The 23,109-nt window shown below is 43.1% G+C and overlaps 1 protein-coding gene across 1 annotated transcript in view; it reads right to left on the bottom strand.

Annotated features, from left to right (window-relative positions):
• Positions 1-2,174: 2,174 nt before the first annotated feature.
• slc6a9 (solute carrier family 6 member 9) overlaps positions 2,175-23,109 on the bottom strand; it is a gene marked incomplete at its 3' end in the record, with an annotated part of 67,236 nt that continues 46,301 nt past the window's right edge. The window contains exons 2-13 of the mRNA XM_080440367.1: positions 19,502-19,658; positions 17,566-17,697; positions 14,929-15,217; positions 12,809-12,941; positions 11,286-11,420; positions 11,040-11,143; positions 6,601-6,838; positions 4,932-5,066; positions 4,206-4,305; positions 3,574-3,674; positions 2,724-2,894; positions 2,175-2,423 (exon numbers count right to left, since the gene is read on the bottom strand). Coding sequence (XP_080296493.1) covers positions 2,175-2,423; positions 2,724-2,894; positions 3,574-3,674; positions 4,206-4,305; positions 4,932-5,066; positions 6,601-6,838; positions 11,040-11,143; positions 11,286-11,420; positions 12,809-12,941; positions 14,929-15,217; positions 17,566-17,697; positions 19,502-19,658 — 1,944 coding nt within the window. The remainder of the gene's footprint in view (positions 2,424-2,723; positions 2,895-3,573; positions 3,675-4,205; positions 4,306-4,931; positions 5,067-6,600; positions 6,839-11,039; positions 11,144-11,285; positions 11,421-12,808; positions 12,942-14,928; positions 15,218-17,565; positions 17,698-19,501; positions 19,659-23,109) is intronic.

Here is a 23,109-nt window from a genome sequence, read left to right as displayed (position 1 = left end):
TGATCGCCTTCACTATATCTAAGGCTACTCTGTGATGAACTTGTTATCTTCATCAGTCTCCAGCCACAGTACCGTAAGTCTTGAGTCTGTTAGGCTGGCTATATTAATGACCTAGACTTGCTTTTAGTGTCCACCACTACAGTATGTCTAACCACCCTTGAGTGTCATGGCTGTGTTAGCATGACTTTGTGGTGATTCCTTGTTATTATCCCATTGAAATGTCACATCTGCAGAAGTAAACTTTTCTTTGTGTGAACCCAGTCAATACTGTTAAGATCATAGCTCTACTGTATGTCCATCCTGGACATAGTGAGATACCCAGTCACTATCCTATCAAAGCTACCCTATCACACACTCCAACAAAGTGACAGCGTGTCAAGTCATGGTTGAGGAATGGTAAACAGTACGGTTATGTTCAATAAGATTCTGTAACTTCTTTACAAAATAAACATATCTTGTCTTCCTTATAATTATTTACTATGTTACTTTACAATAATGAGAGGTAAAATAAGACAATTCTATTGAAATAACAATACTATACAACTACATTTTAACCTACATAATTCAGTAAAGTTTTTTTTTTTTCCTTAATATTCTTCTGGAGACGAGCTCCATCTCCAGGCCAACCGATTGGCCTTTCTCCTTCCCGTTTTCACGTATAGTCACCCGACCGCTTGGCTCAGAGCTTTTAAAAACGATGCCTGTAAATACATTTAAGGTTCCGTTGCAAAGCGACAGAATGGATACCAGTCTGATATATATATTCTATCTGAAAAAAAAAAAAAAAAAGTGATGAAAGACACAAACTTTCCACCTACTAGTGTATGCCACCAACATATAAAGTTCATGCATGTTGAACACGTTTTTGGTAACATGCCTTGATGGGGGCATATGGCTACATGTTGTGAGAGACTACAGTGACACAACGTTGTGCTTCTTTATCCTATGCTCTGGTCAATCCGTCGGAAGTGACCTGCCACGTCCCAGGATGCATTTCACTCGGAAAGAACGCTTGGAAGACTTAAAAAGAGATGGCACTTTTATGTACATAAATGAGTTGCATCCACCTATATTATTTCTGCGTCGTGTGTACGTGTTGGATTTCCAACAATGAAACATTAACACCAGCCGATTTTAGTTCCCTAAAATCTGCAATCCTAGATTATTAAGCCCCTGTAGTCGAAGCAAGGTTTCCACAGGTAAGGAAGAACGTCCACCCAGGAATTGTAGCTGTTTTGGGACCCTGAGATTGGGTATTATTAGGATCTCCTTGGGCTTCGGTCAGGATGGACATTTAGAAAGCTGGAGACAAACATGCCTTGTGTTTGAAGAACACGTGTGTAATTTGAGTGCAGCGTGAGCATGTGCACATGCTACACATGTTTAACAGCAGTGGCCATCTTTTAAAAGCAGTGGTGACACTAAAAAGTTTTTTTTTAAAAACAGGTCAGGAAGTGTGCTTGTAAATTCCTTGTGCTCTGAGTCACCCTCAAGCAGCAACATGTAATGATGGGTTTCGTCTCAACGGAGGGTGACTAAGGTGGAGATCATTTTGTGCCATGAAACACTGTACCGTTCCTCAATTACCCCCGCACAGAATCATACTTTGAAAAGTCATTCTGTCTCCAGCTTTCAAACCGTCAGCACGTTCACTAGAAAGCTGCTGATTTCAAACGGACAAACTTAGCAAACAAAAAAAGGGGGAAAAGTGAGTGCCCCTCCAGCTGCTACGCTACACGTATTTCCACAGGATCTGCCTCCATTTCCCCAATATGAAGAAGAAACATAGGTCAAGTTGTACAAAAGAAAATTAAAGGAAAAACAAAATGCATTATTAACTTACAGATGAAAAAACCTCCCCCACCCAGGGCCGCAAAAAAAAAAAACTTTAGGGACGATGACCTAATTTATCTTTCTTTCTTTCTTTCTTCTTTTCTATAGAGACGACAGACAGATAGAAGAGGTTAGGACAGAAATAATAAGCCCTTACAATATGTAAAGGTCTCCAGCGAATGGGATCTCCCCCACAGAGGACTGTGGGAAAGTCGGGTGAGGAGAATGGGTGGGTATGAGGTTGGAGGAGATGGGAAGGGAGGGACGGAGGGAAGGCGAAGGAAGGAGGAGATGCTGGGGCGGGGGGGAGGAGCTGCGTGGCCCCCTCGCCCCCCCAGTGTCTATGCGCTGGGGTTGGGGCTGTTGTGTTGTGTGTTGGTGGAGCCGTTGCTTCCCAGGAGGGTGAGGCTGATGTCCTCCTTCTTCTCCTGCTCCTTCTCCTCCTCCTTCAGCTCCTCCTTCTCCTTCTCCTTGAGTGGGCAAACCTCCACGGAGTCCGGCTCTGACGCCATGGGCGCATAGCGGCCTATCCGGTGCTCTTGTAGGGTGGGGCCCCAATTGGGGTCTGGCCGGCATGCGGCCCGCAATCGCTATAGGGATGGATAGGATGGGGGGGGGAGGAGAGAGAGAGAGAGAATAAGTGAAAGGGTCCTCTGTCGCAGATGGTATATTATAACCAACCGACATCAATAAAATACCTTCAATTTGTACTTCACCGTAAAGGAAAACTGACCCCCCCCCCTCCTGGAAAGTGAAACTTTCTAGCGCTGCAGTTATTTTATTGTCATAAATCATTCCCTTTGCACCACCTAGTTCTGGTGCTATCAGTGAGTACGTAGCAGATAAGCCAGGAGAGGCACTTTTCTCCCAGGTGTGCCATGGCACTGTACCTCTTTGAAGGTGGATCCTGGGGACTTGGAGATCTTGTAGAGGGCATAGGTAGGTATGCAGATCACCGAGGACATGGCCATGAAAAAGCCTATAGCCAGGGACCAGCCGGGGTACACATAGTCGTTGTAGGTGATGGGCTTGTACTGGATGACCGTGAAAATCAGAATGAACTGGAAGGACCGAGAGATGTGGGAGAGAAGAAAAGACATTTCAGTTTCTTCAGTTGAACACCATCATCGTCTCAATGGCTGCGCGTGGCATCTATTGTTGAAGACGAGTTTAAAAACAGTGGGATTTTAATAGAAAGAAAAACGCTATATAAAAGTAACAATAGAAACGTCCGTATCCGCATGCTATTCACCACAATAAAGAAGAAGTGATTTTCCCAATACAATTTCCCCTAACCCTGAAACACAGGAACCCTGTTCTGGGCAGGTCATAATAAGTCATGGATTTACCCACACACCCACACACACCCAAATAACTGGTCATTATCACAAAATAGAAGAGAAAACAACAAAAGAGAGAACAGAAAACAACAAAGGTTCCGAGCACTAATCCATCACACTGTGTTTCTTGGTCGGCAGAGCAGATTAGTGCACTAATGTGCATGCTTGGGAAATACCACTGATCATAGTTGCAAGGGTTCTATTCTCTAGCAAGATTTGCATTAGAGCTTTATATCGGGAATATAAGTAACAGTGGCCGGATTGAAATGTAGGTCAGGTCCATAACAATGTGTCACCAAGACCAAGATGTGTGTGTGTGTGTGTGTGTGTGTGTGTGTGTGTGTGTGTGTGTGTGTGTGTGTGTGTGTGTGTGTGTCATCATCAGTGAGTGTCCACTTACGCTGATGATGAGAGGTGAGACGAATCTCCAGCAGACCCTGAAGAAGAGTGGAGGAGGGAATCCCAGCATCATCTCGACGTCTTTGAAGTAGTTTTTGTGGCCTGCACCCATGCAACACAGCTTTGTCAGTCACAGTCCACCATACAGAGAAGTAGGGCTGTAACAGTTAACCCATTTAGACCTGAGGCCCATTCTAAATCCTGACCTAATTTTTCTGAAAATGTGTTCCCGGCTTGAAAGGTATAACAACGTATAGACGAATCCACAGAGCGCTCCCCTGGCGCAATCATAACTGCGGTGTCAGAATGCAAACCGCAGCAGGAGTCTGACACCGCAGCGCTCTGTGGATTCGTCTATAGGTGTTCCAGGTCTAAATGATTATAAAAAAATATATAATTTAATAATCTATCCCTGTTTTCGAAAATAGTGGGTTGTGAACTTGCAATACACTATTGTACGACAAAGTATAAAATAACGTAGTGGTTAATTGATTCCTTGATAAAAACCTATAATATTTTTTTAAAACACACTTCTTGTTTATTCGATTAATCCAAAAAGTAATCGATAGAGTAATCCACTACGTGTGTGTGTGTAGTGGTGAGATAATGCAGGAGATTATCGTGGTTACTTACCATAAACATACATAACGCAGACGCACATAATGCAGGAGATGACCACCAGAGAGAAGCTAGCAGCGTAGTTATCCATCAGCAACAGCCAATAGATTCCCGCCTAAACATACATAGCAAACAGAGGCAAAAGTTAATATTAAAAGTGCTATAGACAACGTTCCACCACTAGATGTCACACTACACTCAACATCACAATACCTCTGTTGCATGAGGTTCCTTTTTCCCTGAGTGAGGTGTATAAGGCAGCATTTGTGCACTTTACACCACTATAGAGTGAGCTCTGCCTCCAAATGACTATTCAAGTATCTTTCCCAACGAAAAAGGAACCAACAGTAATTATGGCCGCCGTCAGGTTCAAGACCCGACACAATTATTACATTGAAATGATTATTTCACAATCATAATTTTTTTTAGGGAAATTCTGCACCTTTTAAAAATCTGAGACATTTTCTACCTACAGTATGCATGGTCTGGAAATCGTGGAAACCTCATATGTCCAAAACTGTTACTTTTCAGGATTCAAATTCAAAAGTATCAAAAGCAGATCGAAAAGCTCAAAACCCGCGTCGCTTCGCGCCGTGTTTTGATCTTGCAGATCTGCTACTTTTGATACTTTTTGTGTGACCAAGTAAGGTGTTAATTTGCAAAAAAAAACACAAAAAGTTAAAATAAGGAGATAAGAGGTTTCTGCCCGGAATCAACGGTATGTGTTTATGCAGCATGTACCCGTGTGGTTAGTGGAACCCCGAGCAGGAAGCCCACTACAGCCACTCCACCAGTAACCACGGTCTTGTTCTTCATGATCCAGTCTGTTCCAATCTCATCAACGACGGCCGTCACCAGGGTCTCCAGCAGGCAAAACTACAAGTATGGCAAACAACACAGGGTCAAAAAGGAACAAGAACTAGTATGTCAAACAGAGATGCACATGAGGAGCTAAAGTCTCTGACAATATCAGCCAGCAGAAAGATCTCAAGTTAGACCCAGGAAGTACGGCATTCCAAAACAACTTGTCCCTACATATTTAAGTATTAACGATTATGTTGAGTAACATGTTAAAGTTGTACAATGCAGAATCACAAATAACGATTTTTAGCAACCTCTGCTGGTCACTACCGTAACTGCATACAATTTCCCTAGTCCTCGATTACCCAGAATTCCATTCGTTTTCACCGGAAGCCGGAAGCGTTTCAAAAAGCGATCTTTTAATTGTTTTATACTATCTACGGATCGTTTCTCTTAGCCAGTGGAGCATTAGTTACCATAAGCTGTGCTTTCTTTTTCTGTTCTTTTTCGATCTTCCAATCCTACATTATCTTAAAATCAGCGTGAGGTTCCTTTTTGTTAATAGCGCGGTAGTTCCTGGCCAAACAGGAAACCGTTGCGGTAGTTCCTGAGGACGTCGGCCACGACGTCATGACGTTGGCCAGGAACGTCATTTTCCCGGGAAAGTCCCCCCCGTACAGGTTCAATAGAAAATATATAAATAAAAGGCTTCCGGGGGTGAAATTCACGGAGTGGGTGTTGTGAAACTTTTGCCACTCGCAAAAGATATACAATTTAACTTTAGTTTTGTTGAAAACGTTACCTAGTATTACTTTAAGAATGATAAGGAGCGAACAAATCCCTGCAGTCATTATACATCACTATGCAACGCATTGTGAACTTGTAGATCTCCTATTTTCTCTCAATTTCAGAAATACACATATTAATCAATTAATGAAAATAGGCACACCAGGGTTAATGTGGTTAAAGTGTACATAATAATACATGCGACTTATATAGCTTTTCTAGATATTCAAAGTCGCTTAACAAAACAAAACAAACTTGGGGAGCAAACCCCCTTCCTTCTTCCCAGACTACTTTGGAAAACACACGTGGTAGGCTGAGAATTTTAAGCACCTGCTAATCTGTGTTATTTAGCGTGGCAAAAAAGCTATATTCAATGTGTATAAATGTCTTGCCTTGTAACGTTACTTGTACCGCGATGTGAATATCACTGAATGCACGCTAATGTGTATTTTATCCCATTAATACCTGGAATGCATCTGTGTCACTTTAGATTTCTTTGGCTATTCAAAAATAGCAGATATACAAGCTCATAGCTATGAGCTTGTAGATCTGCTATTTTTGAAAAATCTTTAAAAAAAAATGTTTCGTTTTTTTTCAAAAAACTGTTAGGATTTAGAAAACATTTTTAAGAATCGCCTCAGGTCTTAATGGGTTAATTATGGTGTTTAGTTGCGCTTCTAACGAGCGATAAGCTGCGCAGGTCCTAAAACTGTGTCCCTTTCCCATTGTCGCCGAATTCTGTCACACACCACGCAGACAAAATTAACACCGCTACATAAGCAGACCAAATCATGAACATGAGCATGTGTTCCCCGGGTCTCACCTGTGTCCCCAGTCCCAGCAGGATCAGCATGAAGAAGAACAGCAGGGACCAAAGCGGGGAGATGGGGAGCAGAGTGAGGGCTTCTGGGTAGGCCACGAAGGCCAGCCCCGGGCCGTGGTCAGCCACCTCGTCCACAGGGACGCCGAGGTGGTGAGCCATGAAGCCCAGGATGGAGAAGATGACGAAGCCCGCGTACACGCTGGTCGCACAGTTTGTTATGCTGATGATGATGCTGTCCCTGGATATTAGAGAGAGAGAGAGAGAGAGAGAGAGTGGAAAACAAAAAGTTAGGAGTGATTCAACTTAAGCATCTCGCAATACACAGTGCAGTTGAGCATGCTGTTGAGAAAGTGACAATGTGGCTGAAAGTGATTAACCTTAAAAGGAATAGTTCAGCCAAAAAATTGCTTATTTTCTATCAATTACACACCCCATGAGGCTTTGAATTCATGGAGATTTTTTTTATTTTTGACACATTCCTGAGCCAATAATTTGATGTATTTCCGGTATACATTGGCATCTTTCCACGGTAATCAAATGATTGGCTTAGGAATGCGACGAAAACAAAAAAAATCTCATGAATTCAATGCTTCATGGGGTGTGTAATTGACAGAAAATAAGTAATTTTTTTGGGTGAACTATTCCTTTAAGTGTAAAGTAGAAACCAGCTTCCATGCTGGCAGCACAGAATATAAAACAGGGAACAAAATATAGGAGAAACAAGTGTTGGGTGTAAAAGTTATTACGGTCTTTTCAGATGCAGTTAATTGCTAGCATAATACACATTGTCATAATGGCAAGGGTAAGTAAAAAGGCTTCTAGATGGAAGTTACAGTCAAATAAAGGGAATTTATAAAAAATAATGATGTAGGAGACACGTTTCCATTTTACTCTCCATAAAATGCTCAACCCTATAACCTTATGACAGATCCAGAATCATGTCCACTGAGTCAGGACCAGATACAGTATTAATACTAAACTCAATTTCAGTTTTGAAAGCCCTCTTCCTTGTAGTTTGTAGTTTAGCAATTTTGGCCTCACCACCATGACACCATAACAGAGGTTTGTCAAATTATAGGAGGATGTACAATGACTGCATTTCAGCTTCTCCGCCACTTGGGGGTGCTGCAGGAGGCCAGGTATTGGCTCCATGGGTAAGTGCACCACAGCAGGGAAAAGGGTTTGCATTTGTACAGTAGTAGTCTGCATTTACAAAACCCTTTACAATGTGCGCTACATTCATCCATTCACGCAGACACACACACAGACAGTGGAGGTAACCATGCAAAGGTACCACCCTGCAACGGTAGCGGTTCAATTCGGTTCATCTCAAGGACACTTCTTCCAACGTGAAGCCAGGAAGAGCCGGGGATTTAACCGGGAACCTTCTGGTTCCCAAAAGGCCACTCTACCTCCAGAGCCACAGCTGCCAAGGAAGATGATTATGTGACTGTACTGCTGCACGAGGAGATACCACAACCTCACAGTCCTGGCAGAAGAACAAAATGATAATGCTCTGCCCTCAAACCCGAACCAACACCCCCCCCTCCCATCCCTCAGTTTATGTTTCCTCCAACGCTTGCTCCTTCAGCACGCGGGGGACCACACAACCTACAGCTTATATGGGACTAAACAGCATCTTCCTCCGCTCCTTATCTTCATCCCTGTACCCACCTCCCCCATTCCCTCATCGCCCATGCACACAAACGCACACCGGCACACTAGCTCACGGGCACACAGGCACACCGGCTCAGAGGCACGCAGGCTCCTTAACTGCAGTCAAAAGGCGGTAAAAGTTTTCTTTATCTCCGTCGTTCTTGCTGACCTCCCCTTATCTCACGTCCCCCCCCGTCCCTCATTTATTCAGTCAGACTTTCCTCTTCAGCCCTCCGCAGTGAAACCTCCTCACATGCCTTACAGGAGGCTGACTGACAGATCCTCCTCCTCTCTCCTCTCTTCCCTTGAATTTTCTCCCTCCTCATGTCCCTCGCTGTACAGTGGCCTCATTACCTCCAGTACTATGTCTAAGACGAGCTCTCTATTCTGTCACCACCGTGACATGTGTGTACAGTTGGGCCTTCACTTCCTTTCTCATCCCTCTATCTTTGCGCCCTCGCCTATATGTGTGCCTGTCCTCTCCTCTTACCGCAGGCCCCCCCTGCCATGCTGATCTCCGGGTATGGTTATTACACTTGTTTTTACAATGCAAAGTTTGCAATCACATCGCAGCTCAGATGTGTCCGCATGTGTGTTCACACACTTGACATTTCAGTGCACATGCCTGCTCAGATTTGCAATTGGTTCCTAACAGTGAGGCCCCAGGACTTGGAGGACGCATGTGCATTCTACAACAGAAAAAGGCTCAAGCCTAATTTATGCTCCATCGGGCAATGCGACACGCAAGTATGAATCGGGCGTTGTTGTTTTATTTGACCTGTATTTTTACAGGTGAATTCCATTGAGATACAAGACCTCTGTTACGAGGGAGCCCTTATACTGCTGTGGTTGTGCTGCTCCTTACACCAAACCAGAGTTTGAAACGAACAACATTGTCATCATCGCCACAACTGGGCAAATGGGGTCCCTCAAATGGTTAGGGTTCACCTACCATGCTCAGGAATTGCACCAAGCCAGTTTCTTAGCAATATGTCCATTAGTTAGGCACTGGAGGAAAGGCCATGGGGTGACTGGGGAGCAGAGGAACTCAGCAAGTTTTCAAGATATCTTGTCAAATGTGAGCAAGCAGTATTTTTTGGCCAAATGGTGGCGCTAGAGGAAGGGATATGAGTCACCAAAATCAGTAGGGCCAATCATACGGGGAGCATGATGTTACACAGCAAATGTTACAGCAATCCAGCCTGCAGTTTTCAAGATAGGATATTTGGGACCAAACCAACAGTCATGCTTTGACCCCTGCCACTAGCAGGTCTAAAAATAATGATGCTAAAAATAATTATGCTGCACAGCAAGTATCTGGCAATCCAACCTGTAGTTTTTATATATTGGCCCTAGGCAATATGCTACGAAACATTTGGCATTTACATAGCCTACTGTACATTTTAAGCTTAATAGTTAATAACATTAATAAGCAGGGTGGTGACAGTCAGACATGAATCCAGAATCGACCAATAAGCACATAATAACCAAGCAAGCATGTTAGATGTTTTCAGCGTTCCAAGGCATGAATGAAATACATCGGTCCAGATTGTCTACACCTCACTGAGATCTGAACTCCATGTGAGCCAGGCCCCCTCAGCAGGAAGCCTGGCTCACAAGATCCTACCTGAGAGTGTTCAACACCTGACAGTTTAATGTGAACTGGCATGATCGGATGCACCAGGTTGTATTGAAGAGACAAGTGTAACCACCCCATCTGTCGGTGCTTCATGCTGAACAGCTAAGCAACACGCACACTGTCTGCTTAATTCACCACAACCCCAAGCAGTACACACAATTGTCTGTGGGAATTTGCAGCATGAGAGCAAAGACAAAAACGGACACCCGGATATACAGACCGACAGGAGCCCTGCCCTGACACAGATAGATACTGTAGGTGCACGTAAACCAACGGTTTCACACTCACACACATACAGTGTAAAGAACACAGGCTCATACACGTGAATAACTGGCAACTTTTCTAGCTAAGCGCTGCCATTGATTCGCTATGTTTGAGAAGGTAAACCATCATAAACCCTGAACCTTGCGCGAGCAATTATTAAATACTCAATTATGTAAACAGATTTTTTGGAATTTTGGAATCGTCAGAATGGCAGGATGCTATTAACCTATTAAAATTAAAATAGGGAAAGCGCCTGCGACATTTTAGATTTTAGCTATATATAGCAACATACGTTTTTCAAAAAACTCTTTAGAACATTGGTCTAGAACAGTTGTTCTCAAAAATAGTATCTGCTATTTCTGAAAATCTTTTGAAAAATGTTGAAAGTGTTTAAAAAATGTTGAATGATTTATATATTTTTTACACAAATCTTCTCTTCTGGGGGTCCCTGGCACAAAACATTTTCAGATGGGGGTCCGTAGCCAAATACACGTCACTTTGAGAAGGAGAACTACTGATTTAGAAGGCATTTGTAGAATCGGCCTCAGGTCTTAATGGGTTAAGTGGTGGAAATCATTTGTAACTGGTCGATTAATTAGCTAAGCACTTAATTGTTTAAACATATTTTGCTAAGGCAAAGCTTTAAAGTTTAAACCTGGCTGTGTTGGTGAGTAACACTGGAAGCACAGATGTATAGAAGCACAATAGTCATTTTTCTTTACGTATCGGAGCACTTTGGTGGAGAACTTGCCGAAGTCAGCACTTTCATTGTTCACTTGACTTTCCCTTCCTCTGAGATGTCTGACAGATGCTATCTTTTAATGATGGATTTCTTTTTTTCTGTTACCGACAGGACCTAATAGGGGTCTGGAGAACCAACCTGTAACAGTTGTTGTGGAACTTGTTGTAAGAGGCCATGGTGATGAGACCTCCCCAGGCGCAGCCCAGAGAGTAGAAGATCTGAGATGCAGCATCTCCCCAGACCTAGTTATTTACACACACATACATAATTCATTAAATCCAGAACAAGAGAATGAAGAAAATCTGTCTGTCAGTACTCTATACTGTACTATACTGACAGTATGAATGTTGGGTGACAATCAATCAATCAATGTTGGTACAGTACCTTGGCGTCGAGGATTTTCTCCCACTGTGGAGTCAGGTAGTATTTGATACCGTTCATGGCTCCATCCAGAGTGATTCCCCGGATGAACAGGATGGTCAGAACTAAGTAAGGGAATGTGGCTGTGAAATACACCACCTGGGAACGCAAGCAAGCAAGCAAGTACACACACACACACACACACACACACACACACACACACACACACACACACACACACACACACACACACACACACACACACACACACACACACACACACACACACACACACACACACACACACACACAGAGAGAGAGAGAGAAAGAGAGTACCAAATGTGTCAATGTTGTAATCCTGTGGTTCTCAAATTCACTCATTGGTTTTCCGTGATACAAGTCCAGGTGTGCTACAGGATTTTGTGACAACCATATATTAATATGCAAAAAAAGATTATTATCATTATATATTATATTATTTATTTATGTGTGTGTGTGTATATATATACATACACACACACACACACTGTACATACATACATATATATCTCGAGAACCAGTGTGAGGAGCCTAGACTCTCGGACAGCCCCGTTGCCTAGGGCAACTAGTTGAGGGGAGGTATGTGCTAAGCTTCATTCTCAGTCAATTTGAAGTGACTAGACAGGTGACCGTTGGGCACCGGCATACTCGGGAACGGTGCAAGTTGGGAACGATGCAAATAGAGTTATGCATGCCCCACCCTGTTATGCAATACCCGTTATACCCGTTGTCAGAGTACCCGTTGTAACCGTCTGTCTGTCTGCCTGTGTCCCTTTGATGCCCACATATGGAGATCTCTATCTGTCTGTCCGTGCCCCTTTTATGGGGAATTCGACAGGTGTGGGGAATTTGCCAAATCAAGCTTAGGCTGGGGTTGCCATGGCAATCAATTGGCTCATTTGGGCCACAGCCAGAGACTTTTCTGGCGGTTCTGGACAATCCGACCGACTCGACTTATTTGCAAGATACGCAGTCTCCCTTCTCCCTGAACATTGTTAATGTTCCTTTAATAAACTGTGATTGAGCCTTGAACTGCCTCCATCATCTGTGCTGGTTTTGGGTCAGACACCTCTAAACAAAAGGACCATCTTTGGTGATTATTGGCTTATAATGAAACAAAGATCGTGCTTGGCACACGTTTGCACTTGGGAAAGCCATCCCTAGAAGGGGGGGGGGAATAAATAAAAACAGTATATATATATATAATATATATATATATATATATATATAAAAGAAGCTAATCTACAAGCTGATGTGTCTCATCGTGAAGCGTTACGAGCTTCAACTGCTATTAAAACAGGGGTGGCATGAATTTTTCACTTGACAATTGGTGTGCCTTGGCACAAAACAGTCCATGGTTCTGCATACCCATGCCACCCCACTGTAATCAGTCCATGGTTCTGCATACCCATGCCACCCACTCCATGTTGTGTAGCTGAACTAAGTCTTTTGAAGCAAAAGAGAACAACAGCTTTCAAATAGAGCGATGTCAAAGCTGTGAGACTGACCTTTCCTGAAGACTTGACTCCTCTGATGAGACAGAGGAACACGACCACCCAGGAGACAGCCAGGCAGCCCAGGAGAGGCAGCCTCACCTCGCCAAAGTTACCGATGTCATCTGAGATGTTCAGCACATAGTTTCTGACAACAGAGGGAGGAGGGAGGAAGAGAATAATGAAAGGGAGAATGAGAAACAAATACATAAGAAATACAGACACGTCAGTGTACAATGTCAAACTGTAATGAGTCACTTTAGAGCAGAGGTTCACAAATTATGGGTCGGGACCCCAAGTGGGGTCACGAGAAGGTGAAGGTGTTTTTTTTTAAAGCATAGCCTGTGAAAGTTATTTATTTTTTAAGGTTCTGGCAAAATGTGTTCAGAAACAAATTTCCATAACTTTTAAAGTATGTTGATAAGACACAATATCGGCAGGAATCACATCATTATAAATTCATTTTCACTCCTAGTCAAGGCTACCAATGTACGCTTCATTTTAAAATATGCTTTATTTCAACTTTCAAATTGCACGATAAAATCAAGTGTGGCCTCGCCAAAAACCTTCCCCCATAAAATGGGATCCTAACCTGGTATAAAAACGTTTGAGAATCAAAACTGGCTGTCAAGTCGTCACACCTTGATAGCTATGTAGGGGGATATGGTTGGCAGGGCGAGAGGCAAAAGCTAGGGTCTGGACACAAGTAGCCTTTATAGTTCCAGACAGTGCTTCGGAGGAAGAGCTCTCATTGTTTTTTTGTTGTTGGTGAGAGCTGTCTGATCTGTGTGTTGAATCACTTGGGGCAAACGCTTACAATATAGAAGGAGAATTGTCCAGATATAGCCATGCACGGCTGCAGCCCATATTTCAAGCCTGCCATACCAAAACAATGGCTTACTTCAACAGACGGAGGGGAAAGAAACAAGTGACTCTTTCTTCATGGTGTGCTGAGAGAACCTCAGAACATACAAGCTGTGCATATACTTGTTAATGCCAGCACTGTGTTTGAATAACCTTTCCCTGTACACACGAAGGAAGTGTGAGTGTGTTTGCATAGATGCAGTATTCTAGATACCGGTTACCCAAAGATTGTATGTAGCAGAGTAGTGCTGCCTGAAGCTTCATATCTCCTTGAGGGTGGTCAAGGGAGGATTCCCCTATGGTTGAGATTTGTAGATGTTTGTTTTCTAATGTGGGACAATTTTAATCCAAGTTGTTACAGTTAGACTGTGTTCTCAAGTCTTAATATTGAACTGAGCTCACATATATAAATACATTCCTACAAATACATCACATGAAGGGCTCTAATTCAGGTTTCTAATAATCTGGTGAAGTGCCTATCAAAACAATCACTTACTGCACTACTTCAACTGCAGAAAAAGATGTCTGACTTTCTTTCAAAAATAAACCAAGAATGTACTTATACAGTAGGTGTTCTGAAGCCCTTCTGCTGATTAGCGCTTAGCCATGATTAGCCAAACAACCTTTCTCCATTCACCTAGTTTAATCCACATTGGTATTCACTAATCAAAAACAAAATTACTAAAACATTTCCAATTACAGTATGCAACTCTCGGCTTTCATAAAGCCATGACTTTTATATACAGCGTGTTAACAGTGTTGTGTGATTGGAGCATGTTTTGTATGTCCAGCTGTCCATTACAACTGTCAACATAATCAGTAATCAATGAGCTGGGAAACAACACATATTATTAGTGTTTGTGCTTAGGCAAAACATCCGTAGTGGTATCTCCCATGGTATTTTTTAACAACTTTAAACCTATAGTCCCTATTTTGGGCATGTCATTACAGTCAAAAACCTTCCAACATTTTCTAAAGGTTTAAAAAAAATCTCATAAAATGTAAAGTTTTGAAAAATCTTCCAAAAAAAAGCAGATCTACAAGCTCACAAGCTTGTAGATCTGCTATCATTGCTATCTGCACCTGTGACAAAAGCATTATAAATGTAACTGTGTTGTTTTACATTCTTTTGCCTAATAACATTTTCAATCAATCAAAACACAGCAGCATGACAAAATAGGGCTTATGTGCTTTTAAACAATGAAGCTTATTGTGCATTTTTCCAAAACTTCCAAGCACACAAAAAGCCAGCGTTTCTACCCATCTCTTACTTCCAGTACTCTTCGCTGGGGCTGGTCCTCTTAGTTTTGTTGACCACCTCAGTGACGCCCGCCACCACGCTGGTGGTAACGTTGGCCATCTTGATCAAGCTGACATTGAGTAGTCCACCATTCGTGTCCACCACACCCACACAGTCGGGCGTGTTCCAGGGGTTGTTGCAGAAGGTCCACGGCAGCAGGTTGGTCATGGACGAGAAGAAGTAGTAGAATGAGATGCAAATGACCACATTGTAGTAAATGCCGATGTAGGTCGACACCACCATCATGCCATAGCCCACACCTGGAGAGTTGAAGAGAGATAGAAACCTTAGTATGGTGAAAATAGCCATGTCAAAGCATCATAGGGAATACATCTTAAAATGTAATGGGTGCCTCCCACCACCGCAGAGGTTGTGGGTTCGAATCCACCGTGGTGCACCCGGCTTTGTCGAGCGTTTCTATACAAACACAATTGGCCCATGTTTGGGGGAGGGAAGCCGGGAGCTTGATGTTTGTCAGTGAACGTATTCCTACAGGCTGCAGGCTGTTGTCTAAGCACTTTGTAACTTTGTTAAAGGTTTAATGACATTCACTTTTACACCACATTCAAAGTCTTTGTCCTGGTCCTTCAAAAGTGTACAAAAAGTTTTAAGTGAAAATTCCATTCCAGTGATCCATGGCAGGTGTTTTTCTCTCACATTTCTAAAGCCTTTTCAACTGCAATGAAAAAAGAAATCTTTGCCTGCGGGTGTCGCTGGTGAGGGATTTTGCCTGTCAATCATCGCCTCTGCTCCGCCCCCCCCAAAGGAAAGGATAGGGGAGGGGAGGGGCGAGGAGGAGAGTGGGCGGGATTAATCGACTGTGACCTCACTGTCGAAGGGCCAAGCTCAGATTACTTTTCAGCCTAATTATTCAGAAAACCCCAGACCACAGAAAATCCACTGAATGTTCTAAGTTCAGGTTTTTTGGGTGTAATTGAGGTCATAAAACCCCAAATAAAACATTGGAAAAAAAAAAAGTGAAAATGAATGTCATGATACCTTTAAGAAAAGTGCTATTGACCCTGCCATCATGCCATCTACAGTACTGCATTGTGGGATGGATATGGGACGGGAGACAAATACAGTGAAATAGGCAAAACATGCAACACTAACAGTTGTAGGAGTTTTTTCATGTCCAACGTGTGCAAAACGGTTTCTTTCACATTGCACCTGGCAGACACACAATGCAGACACAATGCATTGCTGAGGCCTCAGAGCCATGTTCAAGAGCACTTCAGAAATTCTATGACCACAGATGTCTATGATTACCAGCACCAACACAACGGTTGCACAGCAGCAATTCAACTCAGAGCGAGGAATAGGTCCAGCCCCCTCTCTGGTCAGAAAATGACATTTCCAAATCATGGCCTAGGTGACGCCAGTGTTTGTCATTGTGAGTAGATCTTTAGCATCATTTTCCAAAATGAAATGTAGTCTAATAGACTGTGCTGTCACGTGACTGATGATGGAATGGTGACGTGACTGAGAACCAGGCAACGTTGGCAAGTTCAAAACATGGCAGAAGCCGCCTTGAACCCTGTGAGGCGCGCCTGAGCAAAGTGACAGCCAAACGAGCGCCTGCACAGAGTGGTGCGAACGTCCCGCTTCTGCCGACTCAACGCCGTCCAATTATTAGCCTAATGTGTAAATTGGTTATGATCAGTTGTCGTCAACGTGGTAAGTGAAAGGGTGTCCTGTCATCGGATGCCAAAGGTATCTGACAAGCGTCAAAATGTGACGTGTTGGGAGTGGAGGGAGTTTTATTTGCAGCTCAGGAGGTCAGCCAACATTTCTCAAGATGGCAACCGAAGCAAATAGCGACCGCAAGGATCAAATTAAAGTGTTTGATTGGGTGAAACAAAGAATCTGCTGAAAAAGATGGAGAGTAAAGGTAGAAAAAGCCACATGCATGCATGGTATCTGTTTATACCTCCATGTCAAGTCTGCATCTTAGTGAGCAGCTCCCAAATATGGATAGTCTTCACCAAAACCGAAAGTAATCTTTGACCTCCGCCTCGTACACTGGCTCAATCCCTTTTCAACGCTCCCTCCTTATATCTCTATCACTCTGTTTCTATCTGCTCCTGTCCTTCATACTGTATGCACACGCACGCACGCACTAGAACAAATTCTAATGATAGCTATTACGTGTGTTATATAGTACCTACTGTTGCAACAGTGTAAGGAACAAATTAGCATACAGGATACCGTTGCTGCACTGCAGTGATAACACATGGTTTCCCACATGAATCAATTTAAACAAGCTTATGCCATAACAAATGTAAATCCAACAAAGACCATCAATAAAACCTAAAGCATGTTGGACACAATAACCACGTTATCTTACTATGTCTAAATTCATTCAACACTCATGAGGCTAAGCATAACATTTGTAAGCAATAGCACATGAAAGACTACACAATACACATACAGTATATCTTCTCAGTCGGGTGGGAAACCTCATACGTCCAAAACTGTTACTTTACACACACACACACACACACACACACACACACACACACACACACACACACTCTGACGTGCGCACATAAACACGGCACACCCAGTAATGAGCGCATTGTGCGGACACACAAGTACGTGCACGAACCTTTGAACATAGGGCTGATCTTCCAGACTCCTAGACAGCCCAGGCTGGCAAACTGACCGAAGGACAGCTCCAGGAAGAACAGGGGGATCCCACAGAACACCAGCATGATGAAGTATGGTAGCATGAAGGCACCTGAATGACACAAGCAAACAGACAACAAGTCAGCCACACTGACCAGAGACACGGTCAAATCATTAGTGTTAGTGTTAGTAACCAAATTGTACACTCTCAGAGTTACCAGTCATTTAGCTGGGGACTCCCTGAAAACCCCTGGGGGTCCCCAGACCCCACTTTGAGAACCACTGCTCAAAGGCGGTCCCCAGCTAACTTTGTGTTAATACAGCATCACAATCATTTCCATATTGTATACATTGGCTATTCTCACAGCGCCTCACTTCGTGCCACGCTTTTGAATATATATATATATATTTTAACACAATTCAAATCTTCTCTTCTGGGAGTCCCTGGCACAAAACAAGTTCAGCTTGTAGATCTGCTGTTTTTGAATAGCCAACAGTGGTTAAAATGATTGTGATGTTATGCTTACAGTACAACTCATTATCAGACCAGAACAACCTGCTGATAGAAAACAAACAAGCGTGGTCTACATACATACGTACACTAACAGCATGTCCTTCAACGGGGGTTCTGAGGACCGCTAAACATACAAGACTAACCCAAATATTTGCAGTGAAAACATGTGAACATGAGAGGGACTGAAGCCAGGGAAAGGACTGGAGTATTGACACGGTTAAGAGGGTGCTTGACCGAATTAAACTGTAAAGACTTTAAATGGTGCTGCTGGTGGATCTCCGAACACAGGACGATCTGGGGTTTTGGACCCGTAAGGATCTGCTTTTACTTTCAGAATTAAATAAACTAACACTCACACATTTTGCTGTGCACTAATCTATTTCAGGAAGTACATTGGAAGAACGTTTAGTAGTCAATCTAACTCTGTGTTAAATCGAACTCAAATCAAATCTAGGTGAAGTATCACAGAAAATAAACATAGTGCACAGTATATTGACCTGGGTATATTGATACCTTGGTCTTACAATTCCTTTCTATATTGTTAGATTAAACATATCAGAAAAATATATAAAATATAAAGTAGCAGTAGTTTGGCTGTAGTATGATCAAGTAGGGCATTCATTTATGAAAAAACTCAAATATGGAGATACAAGGTTTCTGCCCGACGACAACGATAACACTACCTGATAACATAACGTCATGTCAAAGTTAATGTAATGCTATTGCAAATTCCAAGGTGGCTCATCATGGACTGCAACATGACAGCCTGTGTTCCGTTGTATTGTCATGCATTACGCAACCAGTGTTATGATGTATTGTCATGCATTATGCAACCAGTTTTATGTATCTATTGTTATGCATTATGCAGCCTGTGCATTCATTCATTCTAATATCCTAGAATGACACCAGAAGCCATCCCAGATAATAACAATAATTTAGTGTAATTTCATCCTCTCTTGAATAGGATTCTAAAAGTTTCCTAAGTAAGGGAACAAATATATGTTATGTTGGCCTGATTGTCCTCACACTTTATGACTTGACTAGCGTTTATTTTCTGCGTTGTTCTGTGTCCATACTTAACTCCCTCCAGGCAAGGGGACCCATATAGTGTACAGTATGTTACCCATTTTCCACAGTAACGCAAACCAATCTAGCACAAATCAGTTGTTTATATTGCAAAGCACAACCTAATACACACATTAATTGAATCCCTTTTCGTTCAAAGGAAATCTGCAGCCGGGCAGTTTGCAATGAGTTGCAGCCAATCAAATTAATGTGTGTTAGATTTAGGATGTGTCAATGTGCTAGCCTGTTATGTTTTACCCTTCTTTAATTGTTAACCTGTATAGGAAACAAACAACTACAAAACCAGCACCCAGTTCTTTTCTGAAGACCATCTTACCTCCTCCATTTCGGTAGCAGAGGTAGGGAAACCTCCAGACGTTGCCCAGGCCCACAGCATAGCCCACACTGGTCAGGACAAACTCAATCTGGTTCCCCCAGTTCCCTCTCCGCGTGTTCTCATCCTTCTTCGCGGGCTCACCTGGAACCGCTCCATTCTACAGCAGAAAGAGAGAGAGAAAGAGACGGGTGAGCTTATGTGAGGTTTAGACATGAGGAGGAACGGTATTTGACAAAAGTTAAAATAGTACGGATGTTGTAGAGAAAAGTCTAAAGCACAAGAAATCGTATGCTGAGCATTCTTATTGATGCCAAGTATAAAACAGGCTTTATACTAATGGTGTTACAAACACACACACACACACACGCGCGCGCGCACACACGCGCGCACGCAAACACAGCACTGTATATCAGTTAATAGTCATGCCACTATGGCATGTTATCTGTGGCATGAGGTAAGTGCGCTGGAGCAGACAGGATGCAAAGTGAAATCAGCGCCTTGGGAACAGCTGATAAGCATTTGGTCTTGTCGTCCTGATTTCAAGTTTCTCCTCTCGTCTCCTGCACTCTGTTCCACTTCCTCCCTCCCTCCCTCCCTCCCTCCATCCATCACTCCATCTGCCAGAGTCAGATGGTCCCTCGCTCCTGATCTCTGTAACCTCAGCTGTGTCTGTCTGCCCTCGTGAACTTTTTTCCTCAGAGAAATCATTTGACTTGAAAAGTTACCTACGGAAGTGGCTCTCAAACTTTTTTAATTTCAAGGACCCCTCATGCATTAGGCCACGGAAACCCCATGAATCTGAGTGTGCAAACGGAACCAAATGGACCTGTAAGGGTTACATGTGTACACTACGTTTGGTTCCTAAATAACAACAACTTAGCTGGGCACCCCCTGGAAACCAAGAGCCACTGACCTACGGTACATTTGTCTGAAAACACAGAATACAGAGATATGTAACCATTGTGACCATCACAACAGAGAACTGTCAGTATATACAGCAAAAGTAACATTTATTGTTGTCAATTGATTGTCGACGATTTTTCTGTGCTTCAAAGAAATCCACGAAACAGTCCTTCAAAGAATGTAGAGCAATGGTTTGTGTTTCTAACAAAGCTGAGCTGACAGATACTGGACCAATGAAGCCATAATGTGGGGGTGCTAATAACTCTGCAACCTACTGTAGACGTTATTGTGCAGTCAAGTTCACACTGCAGCAAGAAAGTGTGATTTATATATTGTGATTACAAGTTGTTGGAGTGACTCCAGGCCCACTGGACACATGGCAAGCAGTCTGTGAAAACTCACTAACACACACACACATATGCAGGGAGGCGCAAGCACGCACACGCACACTCACACAGGGGCCATTTCTCCCAGCACAACAGACTGCGTCTGTCAAAAGGAACCAGACGTCGACTCGTATTCATCAGAGAAATAATATCAACAGCAAACGCAGCCAACAACTGAAAAACAATCATATTTTTTGCCCCACTGCGATGCAGTTTGTCTTCGGTTCAGGCTGTGACAAAAGAAAAACAAAATAACCACGATGGACGAGAAAACACCGACAAACAGCTGGCAAATTGTCCCGCATAACATATCATCGCTGTTGGGCAGAAACCTCTTATCTCCATAGTTCAACTTTTTATGTTTACTTTTTCCATAAATTAAGTACAGAAAATAGCGGATCTGCTATTTTGAAAGTGAAAAGTGGTTAAGCCTGTCTATGGGTTTTATAAATACTTAACCAAAGAAAAGTATTAACAAGAGCTTGTGACTTAATGCCTACATCGGATCCATTTGGCACACAGATTATTTTTATAACGCTTTTGGACATACAAGGCTTCTGCCGATACAATGTGTATCTCTGGTTCTGGCTGGGGCCAACTGTTAGCAGAAGAAAACAAAACAAAACAAAACAAAACATGCTTGAGCTTTTCTTGGTATTGGGACAGGTGGGACCGACAAGAAGAAGGACAAGAGCAAACACAGGTGTTGTTGATAAAGAAATGCTCACAGTGAACACATCGGTCAACAACGCACGTGTGTGTGTGCGCGCGCGTGTGTGTGTGTGTGTGTGTGTGTGTGTGTGCGCGCTGGCGCAACAGCCTCGCAATGAACCCACTGACAGTGGGTGATGGTGACACACAATGTCACCATCTGGAGTTGTCTTTGGACGGACAATGATTATCAGAGATGTGTTAGTGTGCAGCTGTCTAACTATCTAACTATCTAACTCTGTGTGTGTGTGTGTGTGTGTGTGTGTGTGTGTGTGTGTGTGTGTGTGTGTGTGTGTGTGTGTGTGTGTGTGTGTGTGTGTGTGTGTGTGTGTGTGTGTGTGTGTGTGTGCGTGCATACATGTTGTGGTTGCAACCATTGTTATACAGTACTTTGTTATACCACATCTGGCCTCCCCCACAGCAACCAAGTGTGTGGCTCTTCAAGTCACGTACGCACACGCACGCGCACACACACACGCGCACACACACGCACACGCACACACACACAGCCCACCTGTGGGGCCGTCCTAACAACAGAGCAGCAGTGTAGAGAGTCACACGCTGGGAATAACAATGAACACTCCACTACTTCCCCACTCCAACTCACCCAGACCGTTCCCCAGACACACACACTGTGTAGACTAGACTGTACTGTACGCACTGACATAATGAGAGAGAAAAAACTAACAAGTAGTGAGTGAGTAAATGAGTGAGTGAGTGAGTGAGTGAGTGAATACTAAATAAAGGAAGTGCTGCAATTGTGCCTAGTTTTCTTCTAGTTTTGTTCAAAAATAGCAGATCTACAAGCTTGTACATCTGCTATTTTTGAGAACCATTGCTCTAAACCAAAGTGCTGCAATTGTGCCAAGTTGTCTTCAGAGGAAGCCAGAGACACCTTCAAAGTCTGTTCCTAAACAGCCTCCTGGTGATGCATTTCCCCTGCTATAAATCCTATCAAAGTCAGGAATAGCTTTCCTTCTAATTATAGAGTGAACAATCAAAAAGTAAATATAAAATACACACACACTTTAAGGCCATTATCCCCAAATGGCAGTTGCAAGGAGTTGCATTGGTGTGGACTTGCCTTTAAACAATAGCAGGTCTACAAGCTCATAAGATTGGCGAAACTGCTGATAAGAGATGTTATCAATCATGTCAAAAGATTTCAGAAATATCGGCCAAACCGACATATCGGCCAGGCTCTACTGCATGCCTCCAGATCTCTCTCTGTCTCTGTCTCTCTCCCTCCCTGTCTGGATCTTCTCTAATCTCTAGTGCCTCCGCACTCCTTGCCCAGGTGTTTCAGCTTTGTGTTGGGCTCCTCAAAGTCCCCCTGGCCAGCGACTAACACAGACACTCCATCCAGCCTTCCGTCCTGCCATCACATAGCTGGACCATCTGTGCTTTATGTAAGATCACACATGGCCTCATCTCTCTATTATGTCTCTATTTTGTAGCTTCTGCCTTTTCAGTGTGTCCCAGCAGTGCCTTCAGGCAATGTCTCTCACGTCTGTCCCTTTCTGCTGCTTTCTTCATCCATGTACAACATACTGTATGTACAGTATATACGTACAGTATGTATGTAATGTATCTACATATTTATCCAGC

Source organism: Gymnoscopelus braueri, assembly GCF_963280865.1.
Source record: "Gymnoscopelus braueri genome assembly, chromosome: 10".
Lineage (NCBI taxonomy): Eukaryota > Metazoa > Chordata > Actinopteri > Myctophiformes > Myctophidae > Gymnoscopelus > Gymnoscopelus braueri.
The sequence above is the reverse complement of the archived record's forward strand: the minus strand, read 5'-3'. Positions and strand labels throughout refer to the sequence as shown.